Source organism: Aphidius gifuensis, linkage group LG4 (genome assembly GCF_014905175.1).
Source record: "Aphidius gifuensis isolate YNYX2018 linkage group LG4, ASM1490517v1, whole genome shotgun sequence".
In the NCBI taxonomy this organism is placed as follows: domain Eukaryota; kingdom Metazoa; phylum Arthropoda; class Insecta; order Hymenoptera; family Braconidae; genus Aphidius; species Aphidius gifuensis.
This window is the reverse complement of record NC_057791.1, coordinates 23036356-23060148: the sequence shown is the minus strand read 5'-3', so window position 1 is coordinate 23060148 and position 23793 is coordinate 23036356. Positions and strand designations below refer to the sequence as shown.

At 23.0% G+C, this 23793-nt stretch overlaps 3 protein-coding genes and 1 long non-coding RNA gene across 13 annotated transcripts; 1 reads left to right on the top strand and 3 right to left on the bottom strand.

Moving 5' to 3' along the window:
* Positions 1 to 1123: 1123 nt before the first annotated feature.
* LOC122855793 lies at positions 1124 to 1809 on the bottom strand. Its single transcript, XR_006374096.1, has 3 exons — positions 1723 to 1809; positions 1541 to 1614; positions 1124 to 1454 (listed from the first exon to the last, which is right to left on the bottom strand). It is a non-coding gene; the product is annotated as an uncharacterized LOC122855793 (long non-coding RNA).
* A 1046-nt stretch (positions 1810 to 2855) lies between these two features.
* LOC122854068 (golgin subfamily A member 4) lies at positions 2856 to 8672 on the bottom strand. The gene is made up of 10 exons (XM_044154482.1): positions 8551 to 8672; positions 7293 to 7544; positions 7100 to 7198; positions 6097 to 6606; positions 5748 to 6012; positions 4902 to 5683; positions 4242 to 4838; positions 3889 to 4175; positions 2991 to 3723; positions 2856 to 2912 (listed from the first exon to the last, which is right to left on the bottom strand). The coding sequence occupies exons 2-10, from the start codon at positions 7455 to 7457 to the stop codon at positions 2856 to 2858; spliced, it is 3495 nt and encodes a 1164-aa protein (XP_044010417.1). The 5' UTR covers positions 7458 to 7544; positions 8551 to 8672.
* Positions 8673 to 9760: 1088 nt separating this feature from the next.
* On the top strand, positions 9761 to 13131 carry LOC122855791 (zinc finger protein 676-like). Its single transcript, XM_044157419.1, has 6 exons — positions 9761 to 10297; positions 10379 to 10825; positions 10893 to 11045; positions 11131 to 12360; positions 12434 to 12503; positions 12586 to 13131. The coding sequence occupies exons 1-6, from the start codon at positions 10154 to 10156 to the stop codon at positions 12882 to 12884; spliced, it is 2343 nt and encodes a 780-aa protein (XP_044013354.1). The 5' UTR covers positions 9761 to 10153; the 3' UTR covers positions 12885 to 13131.
* Positions 13132 to 13563: 432 nt separating this feature from the next.
* Positions 13564 to 23502, bottom strand: LOC122855787 (transmembrane and coiled-coil domains protein 1). Of its 10 annotated transcripts, none has more exons than XM_044157409.1 (12): positions 22557 to 23502; positions 21104 to 21302; positions 19977 to 20175; positions 19384 to 19543; positions 18992 to 19220; positions 18673 to 18717; positions 18515 to 18597; positions 18283 to 18291; positions 17238 to 17566; positions 16762 to 17162; positions 15802 to 15932; positions 13564 to 15717 (listed from the first exon to the last, which is right to left on the bottom strand). In XM_044157409.1, exons 2-11 carry the CDS (start codon positions 21238 to 21240, stop codon positions 15806 to 15808), a joined length of 1719 nt encoding a protein of 572 aa, XP_044013344.1. In that variant the 5' UTR covers positions 21241 to 21302; positions 22557 to 23502; the 3' UTR covers positions 13564 to 15717; positions 15802 to 15805. The 10 variants fall into 10 exon arrangements, with proteins under 10 accessions (XP_044013344.1, XP_044013340.1, XP_044013341.1 ...); XM_044157405.1 differs by having other exon boundaries at positions 15802 to 15962; positions 22557 to 23501; XM_044157406.1 differs by having other exon boundaries at positions 15802 to 15962; positions 21104 to 21244; positions 22557 to 23501.
* Between the last annotated feature and the right edge of the window lie 291 nt (positions 23503 to 23793).

Below are 23793 nucleotides of genomic sequence, written 5' to 3'. Positions count from 1 at the left end.
AATATAAAAAAAATGAAAAAATAAATAAACATAAATAAATTGGAATCAGATTGTTGTATTTATTTTTAACAAGCTTTTTTGAAAAATAAATGCCAGCATTTGACAATTACAAAATTTTTATTGAATTTATAATAATTGTTGATAAATCTAAGACAAAAGGTAAAAGTTAAATATATTTTTTTTTTTTACTGGAGCATTCTATTTACTTTAATTAAGTTTTCATTTTGGTTTTTTCTTAATGAATAATAATAATATATTTTGAATATTCAATTGTATTGAGTTGCTTTCTTTCTCGAATAAAAATACAAAAGTTGTCACTTGTTGTGATTTGTGAAGAATTATTTATTAGTACATTACCCTTGCATTCTTGGCCATCTGCCAGATCACAAAAATGTTATTAATGTTTTAATTTCGTCTGAATTTCTATTATCAGCAATATATCTATATCGTCAGCTTCAATAAAACCTTCAGTCTCCTTCAGCACCTCTCTCCGACAAGATGACGCCAATGACAAGCAATGCCATAATAATTATCTTAAATAGTATAATCAATTAATTTATAATGTTATTATTAAGAGTAGGATTTTTTTTTTATAACTATCTTATTATTTAATAATTTAAAATAAAATAATTTAGTACCATGCGTAAATATTCATCGTAGTAAGTTTTTAAAAATTTTTAAGTTCATAAGGAAAATTAGAAAAATTATTATTTGATACTGAAAATTTCAAGGTATATTTATATACTGAACGGTGAAATTGATAATAATTTTAAAAGCAAAAAAACACACAATTAGTTCAATAATAATTTTAAAAAATTATAATTAAAAGTGAATAATCATACTAATTTTATTTAATGATAATTTTCGTAATAAATATTCAAACTTGATAATTTTTGTTGAATTACGTGGAATATTTCATAATTGAAATTAAATTAATATAATTATTAATTATTCAAACTTATAATTTTTAATTTATCAATAGTCTTTAAAATAATTATAATTATTCAAAATTATCATAACAAAAGTTTTGCCAAAATATTAGTATTTAAGTTGTGATATTGTAAAAATTAACTTGATATCTTAATAAGGTCATTTCAATTTTGAAAAACAAAATTTTTAAGACTGATTAAAAATCCAAAACAAACATTGAAAGTTATTTATTTTATTTAATTTTCCAAATAATATTATACAGATATTTTAATTTTTCAATTTTACGAAATATAAATAAGTTATTACAAGATAATAAAATAGCCAAATTTTTTTCAAATCATTTTATCAATAGATTTTACGTAAATTAAGGAGAGTTTATTTTTTTCTCTCGTTTTAATATTATTTAATTTTGAATATTCAATTTATTATTTGTTAATTTAGATGCTGGAACTGCTTCTCTTGTTGCCGGTACAATTTATGGAAATTATTTATCGTCTCCACCATTCGCCGGAAATCCCATTTGCCTTTAGTCAAAAAAAAAAACACAAAAATTTTATATTTACGTTTTAATTTTTATAGTAAGTACGTATATATATTATCAATATATTACCCCAATGAGCCAACTGCTTCAGCACCATTCTCCGATAAGATGACGCCAATGATCAACAATGCCCCGATAATTATCTTAAATAAGAAAATTGATTAATTTATAATATTATTTTTAAGGAATTTTTTTTTTCTTTTTTAATTCTGTCTTATTATTTAATAATTTAAAATAAAATAAATTAGTACCATGCGAAAAGAAAACATCGTAGCGTATAGTTTTTATTCAAAACGATTTAAAAGTTCAAAGAAAATTTATAAACTTGTATATTTGATATTGAAAATGTCCTGCCTTTATATACACCCTGAACGGTGAATTATATGTTATACGCAATAATTTTAATAATTAAAAATGCCATTTGTTCGATGATAATTAATTTTATCGATAAAATATAATTGAACTCAATAACTTACGTGGAATATTTCGATTGCTTTAAATTTTGATAATGACCATCCATCCTTGAGAATTTTTTTAATTTATCTATTGCTTTTAAAATAATTAAAATTAATATTAATATAATTGTTGACCTAATTATTAATTAGTCAAAATTATAATGACAAAAGTTTTATATTTTTTCTAATTTCTATATTTAATGAAGACGTAATTATAGTTGCATCAGTAATAAATTTTAAATTTTAAAAATATAATTACACTCAATAAATGCCTTGTTAAAATACGTGGCCCAATTATTATAATTTTTATAGAAGAAAATAATTATAACTCCGATAATATTATTTTTCAAAATTAATAATAATTTTAAAAGTCAATAATCATACTAATGCATTTTGTTTGATAATAATTTTTAAAAATAGATAATTACACTCAATAAATGCCCTGTTAACTTACGTGGAATATTTCGATTGCTCTAATTTATCGATGTAAAATTGATATTTCTATACCACAAAAACAAGGTCAATTGCATTATTCTAAAACAATTTTAAAAATTGATAATAATGAATTTAAATAATATAATTCCACTCAACAAGTGTCCTTGTTAAATTACGTGGTATAAATTATTTTATCATTTCTAAATTAATAACGAAATTATTAATTATAATTTATTTATCCAAAAAATATTATCCAAACTATCCTTGAAATATTTTATAAAAAAATCAATCAATAAATATCAATGTTTAGATCTTTTCACAAATAAATTAAACAACAATATAAAATAACATGACTTTTATTAAATTTATAATATTTATCAATAATTATTAATGTTAAGGTAAAAAAAAGGAAGTTTTTTTTTTCTCTTAATAATAAGAATAACAATAACATTTCTTTTGATTATAATTTGTTTCTTTTTTCAATCGTTTTTATATCATTGAGTTTGCTCGTTTTCATTATTCGCCGATGATTCATTTCTAGACTCTCCTTCCTGTAAAAAAAACCAACATAAATCATGATTAATATTTTTATTTACGTTAAATAAATTTGAATTAAAAAAATAATATACCTGATTTGTTGGTAGTCTGACAATTGGCAAAACATCTGGCATTGGTGGTGGAGCTGGTGCATCTCCATAAGTCTCATGAAGTTCTTCAAGTCTATTGCTCAATTCCGATCCACGACGATTTGTTGCATTCATTTTTTTCATCAACCAATCAGCTTGTTCTTCAAGTCTCTTCAATCTTTCAGATCTTGCTGCTAAAACTTCTTCAGGTGTACGTGTTGCTTTTGATGAAGTTGTTGATCCAGATGGATCACTACAATGATCTACAATTTTTTCAGTATCTTCAATTTTTTTTTCATCCTCTTTATCATCAACTTTTTCATCTTTCAATTCTGCCAAACAATCATCTTTTTCATCAGCCGTGTTATTTTCAATTTTAACAATTTTATTTTCAACTATTTCATCAGACTGAATTGATGGACCAACAACAAGAGGATCACTAAATTGTACCATTTTAGAAGACTGTGGAAATGGTCCAATTGAAAATACAGAAACTGTTTCATCATTTGCACATTGAATATTTTTATCTGGCTCATCAGATATCATTGAATTACTTGAATTATTATCATCAATGTTTATTAAATTTTGTATGACATTTTCAAGTGCCTGATCAAGTGGATTTGTTGGTTCAATACTATTAATATCTTGCTGATTATTTACCTCAACAATTTTCATTGATTCTTCAACTTCTGATGTTGCTGTTTGTTGTTCTGGTGCTTTTATTATATTTTGTCTGCTTGCTTTTTTGAAGTATTTCTGTTCGTCTGCTGCTGTTTCTCAATCATCTCAATCAAATAAATAAATAAGTAAATAAATAAATGAATAAATAAATAAATAAACACAAATATATTTTATAATTATTAAACTAATTTCTTGTTTTTCTTGTATTTTTTTTTTTTACCTTGTGTTAAATGATTCTTGTGCAGCAAGTGCTTTTCTTGCCGCAAATTCACGTCTTAAATTTCTCCATTCAATTTCAGTATTTGTATTTTTTTGTCTAGCTGATTCCCATTTTTCACGACAATATTCTAATTCTTGTTTTAATTCTTGTAACATTTTTCTTTTTTGTTGTAATTCATAACGTAATATTTTTTCATGTGTATGTAATTGTTGATGTTGTGCTTGCATACGTCCAACAATATTCCAAGTTTTACTCAATTCATCAGCAACTGTTGACAATCTTTTTTCCTAAAATTACAATAAAATTAATAAAACAATTAAAAATATCAATAAAATAATTTAAATTTTACATACTTGTTCACCTAATTTACTTTCTAAATGTAAATTAAGTTGTTTCATTCTTCCCATTTCTTTTTCTAGTGATTTTTTTTCAAGTATAAGTTCTTTTAATCTTATATATGTTTTACTAACTGATATAACTAATCTTGGACCACTTGGTGTATCAACAGATTTATAACATATATTTGGATCATCAACAAGTGATGCTGATACTGTTGATGTATTTGCTGTATTTGCTTCATGACAACTCAATAATTCTAATAGTACTTTCCATACTTTTGGTAAATTATTAGCAATATTTTCTTCTTGTATATTATCTTCATCTTTTTTTTCAGGTATACCATCAACTTGTTCAACTAAATCAAGTAATAATTTTGGTAATGCTGCTGCTTCAGTACCTTCTTCTTTAGCCATGTCACTTATTAAATCATGATTTTCTTGTATTAATTCAGTTAATCTATCTAAATCCATATCAGCTGATGATGCACTTAATAACATTTGTGAAAATAAATTATTAATAACTGACATTTGATTTTGTAAATCACGACAATCAGCTTTTGTAAGACCCAATTGAGATTCTAAATTTGATATAACACTATCTTGTTCATCAATCTATAAATAAAAAAAATATTTTTAATAAATCATTCAAGTTGTAATTATAAATTAAATACATACCTTTTCTTCAGCTTTTTTAATTTCTTCATCAAGATATTCTTTATCTTTTTTAGCACATTTTAATTGTTCTTTCGTCGTTAAAAATTCTTTACCAATTGTTTCTTTTAAATCAACAAGTATTCTCATTCTTTCATCATAAAGTTTTTTTAATTTTTTAACATCATCAATTTGTCTATCATGTTCTAGTCTTAAATCATCATCAATATCATAATTTATTTTTTCATTATCAATAAAACCATTAACAAATTGTGTTTGTAAATTTTTTAAATAATTAATTTGTATTTGACGATTACCATATGATTCTTTGTTCATGATGGCAATATCATTGAGTAATTTAATTTTTTGTTTATATTTATCTGGTTCACATTCAAGATGAAATCTTAGATCATCAATTTTTTCAATTTGTAAACGTATACATGATCTTAATTCATCAGTTACTTTTAATACATCTGTTAATCTTTGGGCATTTTTTTGAATTAAATTAGCTGATTGTTTTGTTGTTTTATCATTCCAATCATCTGGTGTATTTGTTGATACTTCAATGTACTGTAATTTAACATTATTACATGATGTTCCATTTTCAGCTTGAGTTTTTAGTATATCTAGAATTTTTGATGTCTCTGAATGAGCCACTTTTTCAGCATCAAGTTCTTTTTTTAATCTTTCCATTTCTGATGATACCGCTGCTATTGCACGTTGTCTTGCTTCTCTTTTCATTGATAGATCTTTTTTAAATTCTTCAAGATTTTGTCGTTCATATAAATCATCTTCCATTGATGTTTCTACAAATTAAATTACATGAATCCTTAAATTTATTCTATTTTTTTATTCATTTTTTTTACTTACCAGCATCAGAAACATTATGACTTTTATTTATAATTTCAATTTTTTCAATTAGTCTTTTATTATCCCTGTTTGTTTTATCAATTATTTCATTATTTTTTTTATTATTTTCAATTTCTTCATGCAGTCTTGATCTCAATTTGTGACATTCATCATCTGCTGATTTTAGCTTTGATTCTATATTTATTATTTTTTTTTTATCAGCATCATGTAAATGTTTTATTTCTATTAATTCAGCTTTTTGTTTTTTACAGTCAATTGTTGATATCTAAATTTAAAAAAAAAAAAACAAATTAATTAATTTATCATTTTAATAAATAAATAATTTATAAATTTAATTAAATACCTCATAATTTTTTTGAACAATATCAAAATCAATTTTAAATTTTTCAATAATTTCATGTAATTCTAAATTCTGAGATTTTATTTTTTCCATTTCAACAATTAAATCTTCATCATTGGTACCAATATTATTTTTACCATAAAATTTTTTATTATTTTCATTAATTTTATCTTCAAGTATTTTTATTTTTTCCATAGCCATATCATAATCATTTTTTAAATTATCACTACATTGTAAATTTTTTTCATCAATTTTATTTTTTTTAATAATATCTTCAATAATCTCAACCCTGTTATTTAAATTATCATCATGTTTATTTGTATTTCTATCATGATTTTTATTAATTTCCATGTATAAAATTTCAACTTGTGATAGTAATGCTGAATGAGCTGTTGCTAATTGTTGATTTGCAGCAGCAAGATGTGACACTGTTCTAGTTAATTCCATGGCTTCTTGATGTAACGATTGTACATTTGAATATTCTGATTGCCAACCAGTCATTTGACTTGCGTATGTTAACTTTTAATTAAACAAAAAAAATGCAATTTAATTTACAAATTAAATAAATCAATTAATAAATAATCAACAGAAAAACTCAATGAATTTATAAGTTTTAAATCAATTGACTTTTTATTGACTTTTTTATCAAAATTAAAATAGTCTTATTGGATCTACTCGACTTGAAAGACGACTGTGTACTGAATAAGATTGAGAAATAAAGGTATCATCTAAATAAAAAAAAAGCCACGTGATACAAGATGCGTGTTAAGATGAATTTTTGTATCACTGACTCAACCATACAACTACCAACAAAATAAATACTGGTTATTTGCCAAATTTTTTTTTTTTTTCAAATATTATTTTATCATAATTTATATTAAATATTATTATTCACCAATTTATGAGGAAAAAAAGAAGATCATGTGTTTATAATTGTTATAAAAATAAACATTTTTAATTTTATATTAATTTTCTTTTTATAAATTAGCTTTTTTTTTTATAATTAACTTACCAGGGTTTCTTGATGTTGATTGAAACTTTGAAGACTCGGTGCTGATGGTCGATTTTGCCACCACTCTTCAGTGTTTAAATTATCATGATTTTTTCCTTCCTAAATTGTAAAAAAATTGTATATAAATTAAATGAAAATTATTGGCTTTATTTGAGAATTAAATTTTACATTGAATTACAATTGAAATTTTTACATTTTCGGTTGTTAAAGGATTATCTGAGATTGTTGAAATTCGTGAAAATCTTGATAGACCACTTGGTCCACCTGGTCCACCTGGTCCAAATGGTCCAAATGGTGGTGGTAAAGGTGGTGGTTCTGGATTTTTATTATTATTTTGTAAACTACCACCAGCTCCCATTTTTAATCGTGTTTTTAATCGTTCGAATTAAATATTATCTATTATTTGAAAAGAAAAATATATTTTTCTTCTTCGAGAGAGATTTATCTGAAAAATATAATCATTTATACATTGTTATTTGTGGTTCTATTATGATGATGATGATTATTATTATTTTTTTTTTGTTCAATTCGAGTGCGTATGTAGTTATAAAATTGCCAATGTTTAGAGCTACTTGTTGGGTTTATTTTTGGATGTTTAAAAACCATTAACTGACTACAACTTGATCCACTTGGCTGGTTTGTATCCTTTCAATATTGGCAAGCAGAATGTTCTTTGTCAGTCGACATGGTCTTTCAATTTTTCTTCTATTTCGATTTTATTCTTTTTTTTTTATTTTTGTTATTTTTACTTATTCTAAATATATTACACAATTCGTGGGTGGGTTTTTTTTTTTCTTTTTTGTTTTATTAATCCAATGACTTTTAATAATAAAATATAATTTTTTATGTATGCTTTTTTATTTTATTTTATTTTTCAAAGAGTTTCGAATATTCAGGGTGGATGACACGTGCTCGAGGCCACGAGAAATAACTATAAATAGACAAAACCAAAAATTCAAAATGATGTAAATTTAGAAATATTTTAAAACAAAATAACAAAGAATTTATTTTCATTTATTTTTTTATATTATCATTATTATTTTTTGAGGGTGGAATTTTTTTATATTTAAAAAATTTATAATTTTCTTTTTCACTTATTTATTTGTGTTTATTTTTAAAACATCAAAATGACATTGTTTAAATATTATTTTAATTTTTATATTTAATATTTTAAATGAATATTCTTTTTTTTTAAATTTATTGGTGTTTTTTTATTTTTTTTAAATAAACAAATGGCTATTAATAAATAATGATGAAATTTATTAAAATGCACACAGTGAATCATTATTGTAATTCAATATGAAATATATGTGTAAAAAAAAAATATTTTAATCATTGATAAATGAATAATTGTTGTAGATTAATTTCACAAATTCACACATCTATTATTGAGTAATAATAATTACATTAATTGCACTTTAATGTTGATTAAATTAATTTTTTAAACTCACAATTTGACAATGACCAAAAAATTTCGATGTCACAGCTCGAAGTCTGTTCCCAAACAGTAAGAAGCCACCTTGCTGGCTCATTGCCAGTTTTCCTCCAGCTTTTAGAGTAAAATGCTAAAAATATAATACCACATCCCATTTGTGAGACTAGGGAACACAAAATAATTATTTGAATTTTTTATTTTTCAATAACTCTTAGTGGAAATATTCTTCGACAAAAAAACATCTACCTAGTTTAATTATCGTGTAAAATTAAAGTAATTATAAAAATAAATAAATAATTTATCAATAAACGTAATAATTAATACAATATTGCAAAAAAAATTTTATAATTTTCAACAAATTGAAATTAAAAAATGAATAATTAAAGCAGTGTTAAAAAAATTAATAAAAATTATTTGAAATATAATTAATAATTATATTAATTACATTATTTAATTTATCAAAAAATTTTATTCATATGTCGAAGAAATTTATGTGTTTTAAAAGAACAAAAAGTTGGGAGTATTTATAATTTCATAGGTTGTACATGATATTTATTGGTAAAATGTTTTCACCAAGACGACAAGCTAAAAGTACACAGAGTACTGATTTTTTTTTTTTTTTTCTATTTAATAATACTTGTAAATCAATTTTAAAATCAACGTCACGAGAATCATGTTAACCACCACCAGAAATAGCAATTGATCCGGATGACATGATCATAAAATTAATTGACCTAAAGCTAGTAAATTTAGTTGCTTACTTCCTTTCATTTATTTTTGCAATTTGAATTTTGGTGGATTTTTTTTCGACACAAATTAAACACAAAGAAGAATTTTATCGAAAATTAAATAGAATATAAATTATATTGGTCCAATAAAATCCAGAAAGATATGATTGTTCATTTGGAATTTAGATGTTAATTTTTTCACAACAATTGTATGTAAAAAATTATTTTCCTAGAAATTTCATAGAAAAAAAAAAATTATAAATCCAATAAAATTTTAGAGACAAAATAAATCATCCCAACGTTAATCACCACTCTTTCATGATTTTTAAAAAAAATTTTATTAATACATCGTGACATGGTTCTGTGTATTTTTAAAATTATTTTAAATTTGTCGGTAAGCTAGATGCACACTTGTACCACTTCGTCACAGAGTGCAGCACTTTCTGCTCCAAATTGTTTTTTTACTATTTTTTTACTTCCATTCATCATTTTTTTAATCGCCATTGGGATTTAGCCAACAATCATTTCATACAGTGTAACACAGCATCATTTTTATTCATTATTGTTAAAATTTAACAACAATAATTTAACGTGTGTTTATTAATAAATGAATGATAGTAATTTAAATATATCTAATAATTAAATCACTGAAAAAATGATAACACGAAAATCATAGTGTCAGCTTGATCACTAATAATTTGTAAATAAAAATATATCAACAATTATTTTTGACACAATAACAAGTTATGTTTGGTGGTTTTTTATACAAAGTGAAACAATTTAGATGACATAAATAATTTATCAAAAATAACAGTATTCATTGTTGTTATATTTTTTAATTATTATTCTAGCTACTCTATTTTTTTATAAATAAAATATATTTAAAAAACTATGGCAAATATAAGTGAATTTGATTACTTATGTAGACTTTGTGCAACAAAAATATTGATGGGATTACCAATATTTCATGATGATTTAACTGATGATCAAATAAGGAACATTGATAAAAAAATATCATCTTGTTTACCAGTGCAGGTGACAATAAAACCCATATGAAATTAAATAATAATAATTCCTCATGATAAATTAATTATTTTGCTTCTTTTTTTTGAGCAGATTTCATTGACAGATCAATTGCCAAAATCTGTTTGCGAAGATTGTGCCTACAAGTTGGATCAGTTTTATGAATTTCGTCAAAAATCCATTGAAACAGATAAGCTATTTCAAGCAATGATGATAAAATTTGAAAATAATGTACATGTTAATTTACATGATGATAATGTGAATGTTGTTATATCAGATATGACAGATATTAATAATATACCATGTCCTGTTGACAATGACAACGACAATAATGACGACGACGATGATGTTGATGAAAATATTGATACAAAAAATAATACAACACTTCATACACTACAAGTTATTGATGATATGAATATTGGTAGTAGTGAACAAATAATTGAACAACATGAAATACCAAATGTTGATCATCATATTGAACAAAGTATTGATGTACTGGATGGAGATACAGCTAGACTTGTTGATGAACACATGCGTGAGGTAATACAAATAATTTTATATATTTTTTTACTATTGATTGTGTTAATAAATAATATAATGATAAAAGGTATCAAGTCATGAAATGACACTGGATATTGATGGAGAAATGACTGTTGTTGGTCATCTTGCAATTAATTATGTTACAAATATTGAAACTGAGACAACAGTTCAAGAACAGTTGGTACATTATTGCACGAGTGATGGAGTTAAATTTGAAACAGTAAATAAAATAAATATTATACTTTGATATATCTTAAATAAATTTAAATATTGATTAACAAATTAATAAATATTTATATCAACAGGTAACCAATAACTCGTATGATCAGGCACACAATGAAATAGTTGAAAATGGTATTGATAATATTGATAATAATATTTTAAATGACACATTAACTACAGATATTATTGATACCAATAATATACCATCAACGAGTCATGAATCATCAGAAATAATTGAGTATACAAAACGTGCACAACATGCATTACTAGAGAGTTCATTAAATAATCCAACAACTGATGAAAATGGCTCACACTGGTATGTTTGTCCAATTTGTAATGAAGCTGCAAATGAGCCAGAAAATTTATCTCAACATTATGAAGAACATTTTTTATCTTGTACATGTGGTTTATATTTTACAAGCATTGATGATTTATCACAACATAAAAATAATTGTAGTAATGATAATAATAATAGTGATAATAGTAAAAAAAAAATTAATGATATTAAAGTTAAAAAGAAAAATAATAATAAATTAAAAAATACAAAATGTAAAATTAATAATGGCAAGGTTTATGATAATGCTGATGCTGATGATATTGTTGACGATGAAGATGATGAAGATGATGAAGAAGATGATGATAATGATGATAAAAAAAACCCAACAAGTATTAGACAAAAATGGACACCAAAAATTTGTCAACAATGTGGCAAACAATATCGTACAAATTATAAATTACAAGAACACATGAGAAAACATACTGGTGAAAAACCATTTAAATGCACAACCTGTGATAAAGCATTCAGGAGTAAAATTGGTTTAGCACAACATAGTGCAACTCATACTGGACAATTTGATTTTAGTTGTTCAACATGTGGTAAAGGTTTTCAATGTAAAAGTTATTTAATTGTACATCAACGTGTACATTCAGATGCAAAACCATATCCATGTGTAACATGTGGACAAAATTTTAAAACAAAACAATCACTATTAGATCATGAAAATCGTCATCTTGGTGTTAAACCATATGGTTGTGATATATGTGGACGTAGTTTTATAACAAAAGGTTTATGTAAGAGTCATCAAAAAACACACTCTGGCCAAGACAATAGACAATATCCATGTGAAGTGTGTAATAAAATGTTTGTTAGTAAAAGTTATCTAAATACACATTCACGAATTCATACTGGAGAAAAACCATATCTTTGTGAAGTTTGTGGTAAAGGTTTTTTAACTAGAGTTGATTTAAAAATTCACTCAACTATGCACACTGGAGAAAAAAAATTTAAATGTGAATTTGACTCATGCAATAAGGTAATTTATTTATTTATTTATTTATTGTTAATTTTATTTGACTGTTTTTAATATTTTATTTATTTTTTATCAGGCATTTGCTAGAAAATCAGCATTGAGATGTCATACTCGGTCGCACAATGGCGAAAGGCCTTACAAATGCGGTAAATTTACAACTGAAATGATAATTTATTTACAATTTTTTGATTAGATAATTTAATTAACTTGGTGATTGATATATTTCAGATGTATGTTCAAAAACATTTACACAATTTTCACCACTGGCTATTCACAAAAGGCTGCACAGTGGTGTTAGGCCATATGTTTGTGATATTTGTTCCAAGGCATTTGTCTCAAGATCGTCAATGATGTGCCACAAAAAAAGACATAAAGTTACATCAACATCATCAACAACACTATCAACAATTGCAGAAGCAACGGAACAACAAGATTTAAAAAATCCAGATAGCCCAGAAGCTATCAATGATCAAAATGGTATTGTCATTTCGAAACCTGATGATGTTGTTGCTATTGTTGGAAATTAATTATTGATAATCCTAAATTAAAAAAATTAACCAATCATTTTATTTTTTATCTCATCATAAACTAATATCAAGCATTTAAATTATTCTACAATATAAAAAATTAATAATCTTTTTTTTTTTTTTGTTTAAATATACTGTAAATAATTTCATAATTTTTAGGATTGTAAATTCGTAATTAGGTGGAAATAAACATTTTACAAATTTACATTGTATGAAAAAAAAAATTAAATAAACATTTTTTTTTTATTTAAATGAGACAAACATTATGAATTGAACTGTGCCACTGATTTATTTTTAATTAAAAAAAAAAAACATACATAAAAAACAAAACCTGCCCAGCACAAGTTTTTTTTTTTGTGATTAATTTTTTTGTTGGGCAATTGATAATTTATTTGCAGACTAAAAAAGAGAGAGCTTTAGGTATATAATATTGTGTACATGTGTGTCTGTATTTAATATTTTATTTATATTTCTTTTTATTTTTATTAATGCTTTCAACCATTTTTGCAATTGACGACGATTATTTATTTATATATTTTTTTTAATCACCTAAACAAGGCATCATGACAATTATTTATAATTATTAATAATAATCAAGGGTCCCCAATTATTTAATTAATTTTTATTTTCTTCATTCTATTATTAATTGTTTATTAAAAAATATTAAAACATTGTCAGATTATAAAATTTATTTTATACAAAATTGCAATTGCCGATTAAAAAAATATACAAACAGTCATTAACAAAGTACAAAATACATCCATCATTGTGTTTTTTTTTATTTATTAATTTTGTTTTTTGATAAATTTATTTATGCAAATTTTCATGTTAATTTATTAAATATTAGGGAACCCTTTTACATATCATCAATGAATTTTTTTCATTGATTATTATATTAATTTTTATCTAATTATTTATTTGAAAATTAATTTGTCAAATTAATAATCATATACACATATCTATTCACATTTTAATTTATTAATTTGCTTTGTGCTAAAAATCAATCGTATTTTTTTTTCTAATTCAACTATTTAAAAAATAACATTCGCAAGCAATTACTAATAATTTTTTTCTGTTCTTATATTTCAAATAGAAATTTAATTTTCAATTTTTTTCTAATTTATTTGAGAGGGACACACGACCCGGTCGTCAAATTGTGGATGCAAGCAGCCACCAGTGCTATTCGAAAAAACAAAAACATTTTAATTGTTTTAATACTTTTAACTAGTTACTTAATTATTTTAAAAAAAAATGTTTTTTCATTTTTTTTTTCTATGGACTTGTGTACATAGAACCATACACACATTTATGAATTATAATTAAATGATAATTAATGATAAAATAATGAAAAACTTAAAAATAGTATCAAAATAAAATATCGGACGCTAAGAAATTTATAATTTTAATTTCCACAAGTTATTTTTTCTTTCTTTATTAAATTTCGATGGATGATATTTAATTTAATGATTTTTGGCAGATAATTTATTCAAGTCATTTAAATTAATGTAAATTAATTTTTCTATTTTTTTTTCTTCTGTCTTTTTTATTTTTTGATCCCCAAGAAAATAATTATAAATATTTTATTAATTTTGTTAATTCAAACAAAAAAAGAAATAACTTATTTATAGTCACAGCAGTTTGACGATATTATACCAGAGAAAAAGAGAGAGAAAGAGAGAGCGATGATAAAATTGTACAGAATAATTCTGTATTTTTTTTTTATAAATTATTTTGATATCTCTTTTATTTATATTGAAAATATTTCCCCGTCAAATGTGATATTGAAATTGATAAAATGACTTATCCTAATGATAAACATGAAATTTAAAAATTGATATATAATTTTAAATAATATTTATTCAACACGATCCTGGATAATACTGAATTTGTGCATTAATTTTATGTAAAAAAAAAAAACTTGAATTGCAGCAATTTGACAAAGAAAAAAAATAATAAAATATAGTTAATAACATTTTATTAATTTTTTTTTTATATATACGTATATATCAAAATATTTTATTATCAATAAATAATTTCAGCAGCAATTTTATTATAAATAAACTCGATCGTCCGTAACACGAAAACACAGGTAAATATTAATTTTAATTAATTATTTTTATTATTTTTAATTTTATTATTATTTTAATTATTTAATGTTAATATTGAAGTTGTCAAACTCTCAGACTTATTCTCATTTCCACTATGTTGTCATGATGTATTTAAAAATTATTAATTTCGTCATAACAAACACAAAAATGTTTTTTTTTTTTTTTCATAATCGAGACATCACAATTTTTTTTAGTTAAACAATATTTACGCACACTGAGTTTTATTAATTATTTATAAACTCACGGAGGATCGAGCCAGCCACATCTCCAAGGGATACTCAGTTTATGAATTTCATATTTAACATGTTTTTTTTTTTTTCGTTTTCTTTCTTTTTCCACCATGTCAATTATCACATATTCTTACGACTAATTCATATGATACAATTATTACAACTATCTCCTTATTATCATCATCAATTTCTACACTAAATTACACATAAATAAATTTTAAACTCAATAGAGAATTATAAATCATTACTCAAACGTTTTTTGTTTTTTTTTTTTCTATTGTTTTTATCAGTTATAAAAGTTATTCTTCAAGTATTATTTTTTTGTCTTTATTTTTTAAATTTTATTGTTCAATATTTTGTCATTCAAGTTAGCAATAATCATGCACAATTAATTGCTAAATTAACTATCTAATTTTATTGCTCAGTTACTTTAGAGACGATAGAAAATTGTTTAAATAAAAAATTGAGTCTTTAGAAATATTTATTAATTCCACCCTGTGAAAATATATAAAAATAATTAGTTGGTTTTAATGGGATTAATAATTTTGGATTGGTTATTTAATTTTTTGGTTGACTTACAATGCTACTTGACAGCAAGAGTTTGTTTTATATGTCGCATTAGATGACTTCCAACGTCATGAACCTCTGGCCATTGTTTGAGAACGAATACAATACCAAGAACGACAAATGTTGTTGTCAAAATGCGCACCCTGCACATGAAACAATGAGGCTTATTACAGCTGAAACAAATGGGTGGAAAAAAAAAAAATAAACCAAAAAAGATGAGAAATGTGTTTGATGATAATGTCCCCAGAGTGTTTTATTTTATTTGTTTGAAGATGAAATGAAATAATTAATTTATTTTTATTGATACTCGTATATTATAATTTATAGACAAAACAATGATGACTAATTGGTTTCTTTTTTTTACTTTAGACTTGTATTTTTAAAAATAACACAAGGCGATAATGATTGATCTGTTTTTGTATGTTTTTAAAACAATTGTGAAATTTACACTGAACCAAGTTAATAGTAAAATAATTATTTGAAAACTTCTTTCAGAAGAAAACATGTGTTAAAATTTCTATTAGAGAAATAAATGATTTTTCTTTTTTATAAAAATCAAATTTTACATTAAAAAAAAAAATTACCGAGTAATTGAAAATAATTTGTTAAAATTCCACTGAATCCACCAATAAAATTCTAAAAAAACTCTACGTATTTATTTCGAAATCTAGTCATTATAAAAAATACAAATCTAATCAAGTAACCAGTGTTATAAATATACGAGTATCAACAAGTAAAATGAAAAAAAAATTAAATAAAATATCCCAATTGTTTTGATAAAATGATGATATAAAAACAAATTATAAAAATATGTAAATAATAGTTGATTAATAATTTGGGTTAATAAATAATTGTTAATATGAGTATTCTATATTCTGAAGAAATTTGCATTGTTATAATATTAAAGAATAAAAATTAGTAATTAAATAATAATTTTTAAAGAAAAGAAAAGTAAATATTGATTAATCATACCTTGTTCTTAGAAATGGCATCATAATACCAGCACCAGTTGCAACAAGTAACAATATAACTTGAAGTACAGTTAGCACCACATTTATTAATTTAACAACTAATGCTCTAGCATTACTATTATCAAGACCTTCAAGTGTAACATATTGTTGATGTTGTTGCTGTTGATGTTCCATTTTCCATATTTTAGTTTGACAACTTTCTAACATTTCATGTATATCACGTAAACGATCTTCACTTTGATACTGTACTTTTTCTTCCATATCTGTTATTGTTTGTTTTAAATTTTCAACTTCATTTTGATGTAATTCAGTTAAATCATTAATTTGTTCTTCTAATCTTTCACAACGAAATCTTTCTTCTTGTAATGAATTTGATAAATATGTAACTTCTTGTTGTAATGTCTACATAAAATAATTAATTATTATTATTAAATAAAACTTGATGATTTAATTAAAAAAAATTAATAAAATATTTACCTTGACATTATCAAGTTTTTCTCTCATACGATCAAATGTCTCACGATGTTCTTGCAATTCAGCAAATATTGATTTAAGACTAAATGCTGAATTATTTGTTGGACATGTATGTGTTTGTCCTCTACTACCAGGACCACTTTCACTAGTAACACTTGAACACTCGGATCCTTCTTCAGATGGAAATTTAACTGGTACACCACTATGACCAGATCCTAGACTACATCCACCAGGTAAAGTTGCTGATCCATGATGTTGTTTTTCATCATCGACACTTGTATTATCACCGTTACCTGTACGTTGTTGTTCATTTACATAAAAAGTTGAACCATCTGTTTTATACAGCAGAAAAGAAAAGAAAAAAAAAGAAAAAAAAAATACACACATAATTGTGCGTTAGTTCATCATTATCCAATTCTATTATCCAGCTTTATCGATTAAATTTATATTTTATCATTACACAAATTAATTATATTAATTTCTAATAAACATATCAAAATGATGCACAAATTTCTAAACTAATTATTAAACTATTAGATTTTTTTTTGATAATTATTAATGATTAATAACAAGCTCATGACAAATGATAACATATATTACTAAAATGAATTTTTAAATATAAAACATAAATAATTTAATCTAGCCAGAATCGTTAGTATTGGACAATGAGGAAATTGAAGGTAAATATTTTGGAATAATTATAAATAAATTATTATAAATCATGACAACATTTAAACGAGCATTAACTAACTCAAACATGACTCATGTAAATAGCTATTAAAATGATTTTAAATATTTTTTTATTTTTAAAACAATTACTACTTCTCGAGAGCAATTAAAATCGTCAATGAATGAACGTAGTATTTTTTTTTTCTTGTTTATTTATTCACTGTTATGTGTAAATGAAAAAACAGAGAATTTTATTTTATTTTTAAATATTTAATTAACTTGCTCTCGAGAAGTTGAAATAGAAAAAAAATATCAAACTAAAAGATATTAAAATTGAAAATATAAATTTGTTTTTATCTTTTTTTTTGGATTAACTTACTACCATCAACTGATGTGACCAGCATTAATTATTAACATAAATTATTAACATATATTAAAAGTTAATTTTTTTTTAAACAAATACAGAAATAAATTTAAAAATATCAAGACAAATTTACAACATTAATGCCAAGACAAATAATTATTAAAGACACAACAAATAAAAATTTGTAGATTATTTAAAAAACATATACAAATAAAATTTAAATAAAAATAAATAACATTAAACTCACGTGATAATGAATTGATATTGTCAGCACTGCCAAATTTATTTTTAATAAGATGTGCAAATTCTCTTGGTTTCGACATGACACTTCTAAAAAATTTTAAAAATAATAAAATAAATTATAAAACATTATTATAATTTTATGATAAATTAATTTATAATTACCCAGAAAATCCAGTAATTCCATCTCTTATATTTCCACCCACGTTTCTAAATAAATTGCAAAAAAAAGGTCATTTTTATTCATGAAATTTCGAAATTTAAAAATATATATTTATTTTTTATTCTAGTATTAGTAAAAGTATTTATTTTTTTGTTTATTTTATTTATTTTCTTAGCAACCTTAACATTGAATTTATTTTTAGATAAAACTTCCAGGGTTTTTTATGAAAAAAAAAATATATAAATTCTCAGAAATAGAGATAGAAAATATATGTATGAAAAATAAACAAATAAAAACAACTTGAAATTATGTATGACTCACTTAAGACCTTGTCCCATGTCTCTGAGTACTTCTCGCGGTTGTCGATGACTCGCTGGTGCACCATTCATTTCCCAATTTCTTAATTTTTTAGTATAAGTGTCAAGTTTTTTTTGTAATTGTGCAATATTATGAGCTGATTTTTGATTTTTTTTTTCAAAAACTGTTTTAATACGTGCCAATTGTTGTTTATCAGCACCTGCTGCTACTTTAAGATATTCATTAACATTTTCTAATGAAAAAATAAAAATAACAAAATTAACGACTCAATTTTTATTCATTTTAAATTGTAGATGATTATTTTATTTTATTTATATTGAATATTAAATTTCAAGCATGTAAGTATATCGTATTACATGTTAGAGATAATGAAAAAAAAAAATAAATAAACTTACCATCACGTGTAGTTTGTTCAGTTCTAATGGAATCCCGTGTTTTAGTTATTTTTTTTTGTACATTTTCGATAGCTTGACGTACACGTGTACCAGTTGCATCAACATCATCACTTATTAATTCTGATGATCCATTCGACATAAACAATTGACCCGATGTATCCTAAAAAAATTATTCAAATAGATATTTTGTTAATCGAAAAAATAAATGAAATTTCGACAAAGATTACTTAATTTTCATTAGAAAAAAAAAACAAGAACAACAATACAAATTATTATTATAATTTTTTATAATAAATATTTAAAAAATTGTCTATAATAATATTTATAAACATAAAAAATAATTAGATAATAATTGGATTTATTATTTAAAAAATTATCGACGAAATTAATTAAAATTCAAATCGAAATTCTTGTATTTTTAGAAAAACCATAGAAAAAGTTGATTATTATATTTATAAATAATTAATTTAAATTATTTATGATAAATTTTTAAATATAATATTTATGTTAATAATAGATTTCAAATAAATAATAATAATTATTTTTTTAAATAACATAATAAGAATATTTAAAAAATTTTAATTTTAATTTACCCATTCATCATCAGTGGGAAGATGAATATTAGGAATTAATTCCTCAGTGTCAATAGTTGATTGGTTTATACAAGAATCATCCATGGTGTTATCAGCCGAACGTGTTGTAGCACCTGGTGATTGTTGACGAGTATTTCTCATTCCAACAGCACCACCACCACCACTGCTACTTCCACTTCCAGTACTACCTTCCGTTTGTCTACGTAAACAATAAAATAATATAAATATTTATCTATTATCTTTAAAACATAATATACAATACTAAAAAATTATTCTACGCATTATTTAAATGAAAAAAAAACATCAAATATTTACATATTTAAAAAAAAAAACTTCCACGCATTTATCAAATACTTATGTATTTATTATATATTTTTTTAATCTAAAAAATTGTGCTGGATTTATTTTTATTTCCTTTTAAACTCATATACAAAATATATTTTTAGCTTTGACTAATAATTTTTTATTTCTTTTAAAACTTTATCAATGATAAAAAATATTATTTTTTCAAACAAGTTTTTTATTAAAAAAACAAAGAAAAAAAAAACTAGACTGATTATTAATATTTCATATCGAATGATGATTAGTTTAACGATTAGAAAATTGAAAAAAAGAAAAAAATTTAATATGGAAATAAAACAAATATAAAAAAAATTTTTTTAAATAAAAAATATATTGTTGGTATATTGTGTGGAATTTTTTAACCTCAGTCACGCGATATATCAATGAAAAGAGCAGAGACCTTGAAATACTATCAGCAATTTTAAATATTATTTTTTAAATAATTTATTATCACTATAAATAAATGACAATATATTTTAAAATTCTCTGGAAAGTTGTTGTAATTTGTAGTTTTTTTTTAAATCAATTTGTCTAAATTGATGGCAATTATTTCAATCAGTTCATCAGACATGATAAATTATAATTTTGCAAAGGATAAAGGTTAAAGAAAATTTTTAACCCTTTTTTAAATTGAAATAATACTAATTTGATTTAATAAATAAATTAAAAAATTGATTAATTGATTTAAATCTCCAAAGAGAATTTTAACAACTGGCTTTTTATTTTTCACTTTTTAAATTTATTATTTTAATAAATAAATAAATAAATATTATTGTTAAACTTACACTGTTGGATTACATAGTTTTGGCACGTGTTCTAAATTTGCTGATGATTGTCGTTGATGTGTGTTACCTCTGCTTGGTGATGTACCACGAGAACTACTGGCTGCTTTAACTGACGTTGTAACTGACAAACTAGCCATTCCTCTATAATATTATTTAATTTATATATTAAATAAATATATCACACAATCACCTCTTCGTACTGTTAAACAAATAAACAATTACATAATTACAAATATATTTAAAAAATTAAAAACAAATTACATATCAAAATGAAAAAAATAATAAATTTAAAGTTCAACAAAACAGTCAATGTATTGATTCAATTCCACAAAAATGTTATCAATTATTAATTGAAAAAAAAAAAAAAAATAAAAAGAATTAGAACAAGTAGCTCTTCTTGAACAAACAAATTTTATCATTTTATAATTTTTTTTTTTTACCTTTTAACGATTAAACTTAAACTACCTCAAAAAAGAAACTTAAATTTCGTCAAATTAAATTTACTAATTTTATTATTATTTAGTAAATAATATTATTGTAAATTAATTAATAATAATAAGATTAATTAAAAAATGAGAGAAAAATAATTTTAGTGATATTATTTTTGTGTTAAAAATATATATAGGATAAAGAGTTGAATCATATTTGAAACGATGATTCATGCTGATTAAAGTTATCTCTTTTTGTTGGCACATATATAACACCCTGATCGACAATGATTATTATTATAATGTGTATTATCAATAAAGCTTTAATAATAATGATATCACCCATACATCAGTTTCATAGAATTATTTTTAATCCAAAAATAAACTCAATCCCCCTTTATGTGTCATATCACGAATACTAAAATAATAATAAACTAAAAAAGAAGAAGAAGAGTTAAACTATCATTAAAAAATAAAAACAATACTCATGTTTGCCTAAAAAAATAAATAAACAATTAATTTAATAAACAAACAAATATAATGTATTCATAAAAAATAGTTATAATTATTTTTTAAGACTTTTAAATAAATAGGAATTTTTTTTTGCAAATAATTTTTGTTTTTTTACTTGTTATCTTAATTTTGACATTTTATTTTGACCTATTTAACTTGATAATAATAAAATCAAGTCATGTCCGGTATGATTGTTTATGAAAGCAATATATTAACATATAATAATAATAATTACTAAACAAAACAAACATTGACGATGTCACAATCTGTCAAGTCAGCATGTATCATCTATGCAGAAATCAAAGTTCACTCACAAACTACTCGATATTAATTATAAAAAATTAAAATTTAATTTAAAAAAAAATACCAACATATTAATTAACATATAAATATATTATAATAATTATTTTACAATTAAAAAGTAGACATGGGAAAGTCAAAAAAAAAAAAAAAGAAAGAGAAAGTTAATCTTAAAAAAAAAAGTGTAAAATCGAAATGTAAAATATTTTTACCTGAGATAATGAATTAATCCAGTTGTTTAAATTATTAATTATAAAAAAATATTGGCACAATAATATTGAATAATATTTAGCACAAATCCCGTCCATTCCAGGTCGAGCAAGACAACGAGTTCATGAACACACTGAGTTCAGATAAAACAAGAATTTTTTTAACATAACTTTATATTATTATTATTTATCTTGTTTTTATTTATTTTTTTTTTAATTTTTGTTGCTCAATTTGAGCCTGCCACTTGACACACGCTAACACAAACACAAACACATACACAATATCAAAAAAAATATATAATATTTAAGTTGAATAATAAAGAAATATAATTTAAAAAAATAAAATTAAAAAAAAAAGGTGGATCTAGGAGACAGTTGATTTATTGTCATCGTCACGGGCGTGTCAATGTGTCGTGAGAGAGATAGTTACACACATACACTGTACACATTTAAATAATAAAAAAAAATATATAAAAATTACACACACTTTTGTTGATTAGTTTGTAGATTTGTTGATTGTTTTTTTTTATAAGATACTTTAACACTGTTTAGTCATTTTTTTAAAAAATAATGACAATGATAAAAATGAAGTAAATTTTATGTATATTTGTTTATAAAATTTTAATATGTATATTTTTTATTGGGGATGAGACTATTTGCTTGGTATTGCTGATAACCAAGTAAGAGTAAGAGTCATTTTTTTAATATGTGTATTATTTGTTGACGGTACTTTTTGTGTGTGTAATGTGTATTTATTAACTATTGTTATTGTTGTTATTTTTTGATGTTAAATCAGTTGAGGGGGAATTTACGAATGACAATATATCATCATCAAAGTGATGAGAAATAAATATACACAAGTCACAAAGTGGGGAGAGATTAGTAAAAATTGTGTGTGTGTGGCCATGTTGGATTTTTTTTTTTTTATTGGATATTGCCAACTTGAAGGGGAAAATCGGGTCATTCTGGGGAAAATGGCGGCTGGCGGGAAATTATTTATACCTATTTGAAATAATTAAATATAATTTTTTTTAGATAAAATTAATTTGTTAATTTTAAAATTAAATTGTTTGATTAAAAATTAAAAATGATATTTAGCTAGAATTTTAAAATAGGAAAATTAATTTAATTTTATAAATATAAAGAAGATTTTTATTTATTATTTAAAAATTGGAGTAAATTTTTTTGACGTTTAATTCAAAATGGCGGTGGGTGGCTTGTTTTTATATTTTTTTTTTTT

Excerpts from the sequence above, each read along its gene's own strand:
- LOC122854068 (XM_044154482.1), bottom strand. The coding sequence starts at position 7,457 with ATGGGAGCTGGTGGTAGTTTACAAAATAATAATAAAAATCCAGAACCA. Across the intron at positions 5,684-5,747 it reads TCATAATGTTTCTGATGCTG|AAACATCAATGGAAGATGAT; the intron begins GTAAGTAAAAAA and ends TTTAATTTGTAG. Across the intron at positions 2,913-2,990 it reads TCAGACTACCAACAAATCAG|GAAGGAGAGTCTAGAAATGA; the intron begins GTATATTATTTT and ends TTTTTTTTACAG.
- LOC122855787 (XM_044157405.1), bottom strand. The coding sequence starts at position 21,240 with ATGGCTAGTTTGTCAGTTACAACGTCAGTTAAAGCAGCCAGTAGTTCT. Across the intron at positions 19,221-19,383 it reads TGAACAAACTACACGTGATG|AAAATGTTAATGAATATCTT; the intron begins GTAAGTTTATTT and ends TTTTTTCATTAG. Across the intron at positions 17,163-17,237 it reads AAAAACTTGATAATGTCAAG|ACATTACAACAAGAAGTTAC; the intron begins GTAAATATTTTA and ends TATTTTATGTAG.
- LOC122855791 (XM_044157419.1), top strand. The coding sequence starts at position 10,154 with ATGGCAAATATAAGTGAATTTGATTACTTATGTAGACTTTGTGCAACA. Across the intron at positions 10,298-10,378 it reads CATCTTGTTTACCAGTGCAG|ATTTCATTGACAGATCAATT; the intron begins GTGACAATAAAA and ends TTTTTTGAGCAG. Across the intron at positions 11,046-11,130 it reads ATGGAGTTAAATTTGAAACA|GTAACCAATAACTCGTATGA; the intron begins GTAAATAAAATA and ends TTATATCAACAG.